This window comes from Eupeodes corollae, chromosome 2 (genome assembly GCF_945859685.1).
Source record: "Eupeodes corollae chromosome 2, idEupCoro1.1, whole genome shotgun sequence".
NCBI classification, from domain to species: domain Eukaryota; kingdom Metazoa; phylum Arthropoda; class Insecta; order Diptera; family Syrphidae; genus Eupeodes; species Eupeodes corollae.
Genome location: NC_079148.1, coordinates 82,500,883 through 82,508,721, shown reverse-complemented (window position 1 = coordinate 82,508,721; position 7,839 = coordinate 82,500,883). Strand labels below are relative to the sequence as shown.

The 7,839-nt window shown below is 38.8% G+C and overlaps 1 protein-coding gene across 1 annotated transcript; it reads left to right on the top strand.

Annotated features, from left to right (window-relative positions):
- The first annotated feature begins 2,236 nt into the window (after positions 1-2,236).
- Positions 2,237-7,603, top strand: LOC129945080 (uncharacterized). Its single transcript, XM_056054741.1, has 3 exons — positions 2,237-6,273; positions 6,343-6,571; positions 6,620-7,603. The coding sequence occupies exons 1-3, from the start codon at positions 2,237-2,239 to the stop codon at positions 7,601-7,603; spliced, it is 5,250 nt and encodes a 1,749-aa protein (XP_055910716.1).
- The last annotated feature ends 236 nt before the right edge of the window (positions 7,604-7,839 follow it).

The following is a 7,839-nucleotide window of genomic DNA, read 5'->3' as shown; positions in this document are numbered from 1 at the left end:
AGAAGATCCAGGTATTAAGCCTCCTTTAATATAGGGAGGGTTGACAAATGGAATTTTGTATCTCCTCGAAAATAAGACCAGATCAGTTTTATGTGGGTTAATACCCAGTCCACACCGATCAGCCCAAAGTATTAGTCTGTCCTAGGCATTTTGTAAGAGTTCTTTTAGGATGTTAAGATGCTTTCCTGAAACTGCTATAGCAAAACGTCGTCCGCATATGATATTACTCTGAAACCCTCCGCATCCAGACCAGTTAGGATTTCATTTACCACTAGGTACAAAAGGAGAGGGGATAGAACACCACCTTGCGGTGTCCCTCTACTAACGAATAACGAATCGTCTACTAGAAGAGTTTAACAGTTTTGAGTTAATTATTCTGCTAGTAAGCATCAAATGAATTAACTCCCGAAGCGAACTCTCTACATTTAGAGATGTTAGTGCAGATGTGATTTCAGATGTGTCAACGTTGTTAAAGGCACCTTCGATGTCAATCATAGTGAACTCTTTATGATGGAAGGAATATTCGATGGTGCGTAATAAAGTGTGTAACGCTGTTTCCACCGATTAACCTTTACAGTAGGCATGTTGAGACGAAGACAGAAGTCCTGTTTCGATACGTGCCCTTAAATGGATATCAATCAATCTTTCCAAGGTCATAAGAAGGAATGAAGATAGACTTATAGGTCGTAGCTCTTAAGGATTGACTTGGGAGCATTTAATTGCTTTAGGTATAAAAACAACTTTTACTTCTCTCTATGCCGAGGGAACATGGACCAGGTAACGACAGCTCGTTAAAATTGCCTCAAGGATTGGTGCAATTATATCAGAAGTCTTTTGTAATTCGGCTGGTATTATTCCATCTGGTCCTGCAGATTTAAATGGTTTGAAACTGTTGAGAGCCCATTGTAGCTTATCCCTTGTGATCAGACCTTGTGGGTATGTTGTATTTGAACTTGAACGTATATAACTGTTGCAAGTCTCGGTAAGAGAACTACTAGGAAAGTGAGTGTCCCATAGTAAATTCAGCGATTTATTACTTGAATTTGTTCACGAGCCGTCTGCATTTTTCAAGCAGCTTGGCATAGCTGGACTAGTTGAAAGAATTTTCCGTAACCTAGAGGCTTCAGAAGTTTCTTCTAACGTGCCACAGATAGAAGTACATTTAGTGTATAGTATCGGAGACAAGAGTTTTGTCTTAGACTTCTTGTCGAGTTTTAGTTATGAAGGTTGGTGCATTTCCAACATTACTTACTAAGAGATATACTAAGAATATAATCAAAAAGAGACTCACTTCTGGCGTTGATATTCGTACTGCCCTATACAGTAGGATGAGCGTTAGCATCGCTCCCAATAATTAGGCGGATCCTTTGCCATTCCGCTTCAGCGACGACTTTCTCCAGGGTTTTTCCAGGAAGAGGGCCAAGGTGGTCATGGCCAAGATACGCCGACACTAGCCAGAAACTTCTTTTGGCTGTTTCCAGCCTAGCTACGGTGGTATCTTTGTCACTGAAACGATGGAGTAAAAATAAATTAATGCGACGTTTCACTAGTATGCAAGATCTAGGTTCACCTTCATCTGTCACACAAAGTGTGTAGTACCCAGGAGTCCTGAGTCTTCAAACAACGGATCCCACAATCCATGGCCTTGGATCAGGACAATGTCTTCCCCGTAACTAGCCAGACGGAGAAGAAGTGAAGCCGAGGCCTTTATGGAGTATTGGAGATTAAACTTTACTAACTGCAGCATTTTAACTACAATTAGGCAGATTAATATCCACCACGGTTTTGTTCTGATCCTCTGAGTCTGAGGATGAACCCAAGAGTTTGTCGTTGTTGAAAAATATTAAGTACATTCTTTTGTTTGCACCTTTAAATTTAATCCTTCGTTCATTTTAATAATTTTCGATGTTTATTGAAAGAAGAAATTAAATATTGAATATTGTTTTTATTTTGACTTTCGTTAACCTTAAAATTAACTCTATATAAGAATGTAAAATGAATTCTAAAAATTAAATTGATTAATAATTCTTATAAGTAAAGGTTGTCGTGTTTTTTATTTAAAACTTTAAATCGATACTTAACTTGTTCCTGGGCCATTTTTTATATTTTGGTGCCGAAACCCGGGATCTTAACAGTTAAATTAATTTAAAGAAACGCTACAAAACTATCGAGCTATATTTCTCCATTTATAAATAAATTTATAAAATAACATTTATCAAATAACGTTTATCAAAAGATGGATTTAGCAAGCCGTTCATCCTACCGTGGTCAAGTGACCAAGCTTGTGAAGGCAGCAAACGAATATTTAATTTCTGAAGAATCTGAAATTAAATCCAACGCAGAAAATCTTGATAAAATCGAGGAGGAGCTTGAGGTATTTCTGGATCGTCTGCTCTCCTCGCATGAAAGTTTACTTAAAGCAAACGACGAGGTCAAGTCTTTGATTAAACCTGAAGATTTCGTAAAGGAATCAGAAGCTGTGGCTGACTATAACGATAAGGCGATAGGGGTAATCACGCGGTTGAAGCATAGATTGTCAAAAATTCGGCTGCTGCAAACGGGTCCACTTCCAGAAGCATCACGTGTTCACGAGACTTCTACAGTTGTTCCTAATGCGATGCAACATGCGGTAAAGTTAAAAAAATTATTTCCTAAAAGATTCTCAGGTGATTATAAAGACTGGGTTCCATTTTGGGAGCAATATCGTACTTTAATTCATGAAAATTCATCACTAACGACCATCGATAAGTTTAATTATTTAGAAACGTCACTGTATGGAAGAGCTGCAGAAACATTAGCTGGCCTAACGCCTACAGAAGCCAACTATAATTCTGCAATTGAGTTGCTCAAAGAGGAGTACGGAGATCAAGAAAAAATTATCGACCATACAATGCAACAGCTTTTATCAACACCACCAGTAAGTTCTAAGACAGATTCTGTTGGGCTGAGACGATTGTATACGTCGGTTCTAACCGCAACTCGATCTCTGACGTCTTTGGGTGTTCCCTCGTTACAATATTTTGTGATGCTCAAGGGTGTGCTTCTCCGATGCATTCCGAATGATCTTCGTGTGGATTTCCATCGTTTTTACCACAGTCAATCTGGCAATCATCAGGTCGAAAACTCAGACGAAAACATGGACGACTTAGCTTCAACATCGGCATCTGAAATCACTTCTACAAAGTCAATCGGCGATAAACAGGTAAATTCTCTACTTACATTTCTCAAACGAGAGGTCGAAGCTCTAGAAAAGGCGAATGAGGCAAAAGGTAACTCTGCTCGTGTTCAACATCAACCAGGTACGAGTTCTCGACAAGTCAAAACCGCTGTGGGGCTGTTTACGGCAGGAGAGCATGAACATACGTGCTTCTTTTGTAAAAGTAAAGATCACGCAACCACTGAATGTAATTGTTTACCGAACTTATCTAAAAAAAAAGAATTACTTCGCACTGATGGTAGGTGTTTTCGTTGCTGTACGAAGGGACACAATTCTAAAACCTGCAAGGTAAAACGAATTACTTGCAGTTCTTGTAATGGCCGACACGCAACAAGCATGTGCGATCCTCTGTTCATAGCCAGAATTAACGAAGCAAAGCAAGGTATTGGTAGAATTGGTGGCTCAGCTGAGCCTACGTCACAATTATCGAAACAGTTAAGTATGCCATCATCGAGTCAAAATACTTTTAATTTGTACACTGCTCAAACACTTGGACAGTCATGTAGTGTTTTATTACAGACTGCTTGTGCATTTGCTGGAAACGGAATTTCTAACAGAGAGTTGTTTATTCGATTTGTCATGGATGGTGGGAGCCAAATGTCTTTTGTGAAATCATCTGTTGCTCGCTGCATTAATTTGTCACCGACTGGTTCTCACAACTTGAGTATAATCTCATTTGGAAGTGATAAGCCTAAGCCAAACCGGTTATGTAATAAGGTAAAAATAATCTTACGCAGCCAATATAATAATCGTACATTCGTTGTTGAAGCGATTGAAGTACCCGAAATTTGTGTTGATGCTCTCGCTGCGCCCCCGAGTCAATTGCTGGAAACATCATTGCATGGTTTACCATTAGAAGATTCTCGTACTTTAGGAAATATACCAGAAGAGGGCATAAGTCTCCTAATTGGTGCTGATTACTACTGGCAATTTGCTACGGATAAATATAAGCGAATAACCGATAAACTAACAGCAATAGAAACTGTATTTGGCTGGACAATTCAAGGACCATTGCCACAAACTGAAGTTTCCAAAACTAGCATCACGTCTCTAGGTATATGTGTCTGCGAAGAAGCTCGTAAATTTTGGCAACTCGAAGTTCTGGGAATTGCTTTAACATCTAATGAAAATGTCAATACAGATTTATCTCTTAATGTTCGCAGGTTAGATCATCGCTTTGAAGCATTGCTCCCGTGGAAAGAGATGGGTTTACTTGATGACAACTATCCAGGAGCCCTACAACGATTCAAGGCCCTCGTCAGAAAACTTTGCGTGAATAAAAAACTTCTGGAATATGACAATGCGTTTAATGACATGCTCTCAAGTGGAATAGCCGAACCAGCACCGTACCCAATCGAAGGCGAACGTGTGTATTACATGCCTCACCGTCCAGTCTACAGGGAAGACAAAGAAACAACGAAATTGCGTATCGTTTTTGACGCGTCAGCTCATGCCTCTAATCAATATTCGCTTAACCAACATCTTGAAGTGGGCAATAATCTGTTACCTGATATTATAACGATTCTATTAAATTTCAGAATTGGTAAGATTGCATTAACAGCAGATATAGAAAAGGCTTTTTTACAGATAATGCTGCACCCGAAAGACCGCGATAGTCACAGATTTATTTGGTTTTCGGATAAATTAAATAACGTTGACAATCTTCCTGACATAAAGGTATTTCGAATGACTCGTGTGACATTTGGCGTCACTTGCAGCCCTGGCCTTTTGGCTGTCACAATTATAACGGCGATTAAAGAAGCTGAACAAACATACCCCCGAACGTGCGCTCTTCTCCTCAAGAGTTTTTATGTAGACGATCTTGTGTGCAGTGTCGATGAAGAAATAGATGCCGTGAAAATTCAAAAAGAAGCCAACATCATTCTTAAAAGTGCATCTATGAATTTATGCAAATGGAATTCCAACAACTCTACCGTTCGTCGTAAGATTCCAATAGACCAAGATATTCACAAACTTCAAAAGGTACTTGGTCTGTGTTGGTTAGTTGCCACAGATGAATTGGCTGTAAATGTTGATGGACTTCTGAATCTTTTAGAGTCAGAGAAGCCAAAAGGCACAAAGCGGAATGTTCTTAAGGTAATGGCAAAAATATTTGACCCTCTTGGTTTTCTAGGTCCTTGGATAGTTCGTCTTAAAATCCTTTTTCAATCAATCTGGCGTAAACATCTAGAGTGGGACGAGCTCTTACCTGAAGATATGATGAAAATTTGGATGACATGCTGCCATGAAGTGAGCGATCTTCGGAAAATAGCCTTTCCACGTCATGTGATTGTTGGTAAGAGAAACGTTGAAATACATATTTTTGCAGATGCGAGCCAATATGCTTTCGGAGCCGTAGCCTATGCAAGAACGCGTGACGATATTGGAAATATTTTTGTGCGTTTCTTATGTGCTAAAAATAGAGTGGCACCTCTAAACAACAAAAATCAGAACGAACTTACCATTCCAAAGCTTGAATTAACTGCTGCTCTCGTTGCAGCTCGTTTATTAGATTACATGCAGAAAAACTTGCGTGTTGAATTTAATGATGCTTATCTATGGACGGATTCGAAAATTTCATGGTTTTGGATTACTGGTTCCAGTAAACGTTGGAAACCATATATTGAAAACAGGGTCCGCGAAATAAGATCTATTTGCGATGTTTCAAAGTGGAGACACTGTCCAGGCCTAGAAAACCCAGCAGACCTAGTCACAAGAGGTATTAACGCTAACGCTCTTATAAATTCATCTTTGTGGATGTCTGGACCGGATTGGTTAAAAGAAAATCAATCAACATGGCCACAAAACGATATCAGTATTACAACCTTGATTACATCTTTACATGTGACTGAAGAAATTGAAGCTCACTCCGCTTTAGTTGAGTTAAAAAATATTATTACTCCACCTATAAATCCAATCGATTTTAGCACTTGGAGACATCTGCTCCGAACGACCGCTTACTTTTTTCGTGCATATAATTTCTTTAAGACAAAAAAGAAGTTTCCAACTTTTCTTACGGCCGATGAAATTATATCTGCTGAAAAATGCTGGATAAAGTATGTCCAGAGGCAACATTTTAAAGATGAATTAACTTTACTTTTTAATAAAAAATGTATTCCATCAAGTTCTGATCTGGCAACTCTTAATCCATTTTTAGATGACACTGATGAACTATTACGAGTTGGAGGGCGTCTTCAGTTTGCAGGATTAAGTCCAGAAGAAACTCATCCGTATATTTTGCCCAAATCATCGCACATTACGAAGCTGATTGTAAGAGACACCCACGAGAAGCTATTTCATGCCGGAACGAATTCAGTCCTTTCAAAGCTTCGCTCAAGATTCTGGATACTTAAAGTAAGACAACTTGTTAAAAATATTATTAAAAATTGTTTTGTTTGCAAGCTCCTTCAAGCTAAATCAGCATCACAACCCTTCGCTCCACTTCCTAGAGAGCGAATACTGCATACAAGGCCTTTCGAGATCACTGGTGTGGATTTTGCTGGTCCGCTTTATGTGATCGATAGAACCAAACAATCGAGGAAGGTCTACATAATGCTGCTTACTTGTGCAGCAGTAAGAGCAGTGCACTTAGAGGTGGTTTTGGATCTGACAGCCGAAAGTTGTCTTTTGGCATTGAGGCGTTTTATTGCGCGAAGAGGTGTACCTCGGATTATATATTCCGATAATGCCAAGACTTTCAAAAAGGCATCTACAGAACTAAGTCATAAACTTAAATTTAAATCAAATCCCGATTTTCAATGCTTCTTAACTGATCAACGTATTACCTGGAAATTTATCGTCGAACGTGCACCTTGGTGGGGTGGATTCTGGGAGCGTCTAGTAAGAGTTGTGAAATCCTCATTGAAGGCTGCAGTGCTGAAAGCAACTTTGTCTATCGACCAATTTACGACTCTTCTTACTGAAGTTGAAACTGTAGTCAATTCGCGACCTCTTACGTACTGCAGTGATGATTCTTCGGATTGTGCTCCCCTTACACCTGCCCATTTTCTTGGTGTTCAAGGAATATCTGGTGATTCTACACCCAAACAGAATTTTCAACCCATCAATCAAAATACGCTGAGATCAGAGTGGGCACAACGTTTACAAAATATTTCAATATTTAAACGCCGTTGGTTTAGAGAATATCTTCAACAGTTACGCTCATTACATCATGAGAGACAAGCAACATCGACCTACCTTGCAGCTGGAGAAGTGGTACTAATAGAAGATCCATCTTTGCCTAGGATACTCTGGCGATTAGCGATCATCCAAAAAACATTTCCAGGGCGAGACGGAAAAGTTCGTGCATGTGAAGTACGATTGGCTAATGGTTCAGTTCTTCGAAGACCAGTTCAACTTTTATATCCTTTGGAAATAAGTTCTTAATTAACTCGGCGGCGGAGGATGTTGAAAAATATTAAGTACATTCTTTTGTTTGCACCTTTAAATTTAATCCTTCGTTCATTTTAATAATTTTCGATGTTTATTGAAAGAAGAAATTAAATATTGAATATTGTTTTTATTTTGACTTTCGTTAACCTTAAAATTAACTCTATATAAGAATGTAAAATGAATTCTAAAAATTAAATTGATTAATAATTCTTATAAGTAAAGGTTGTCGT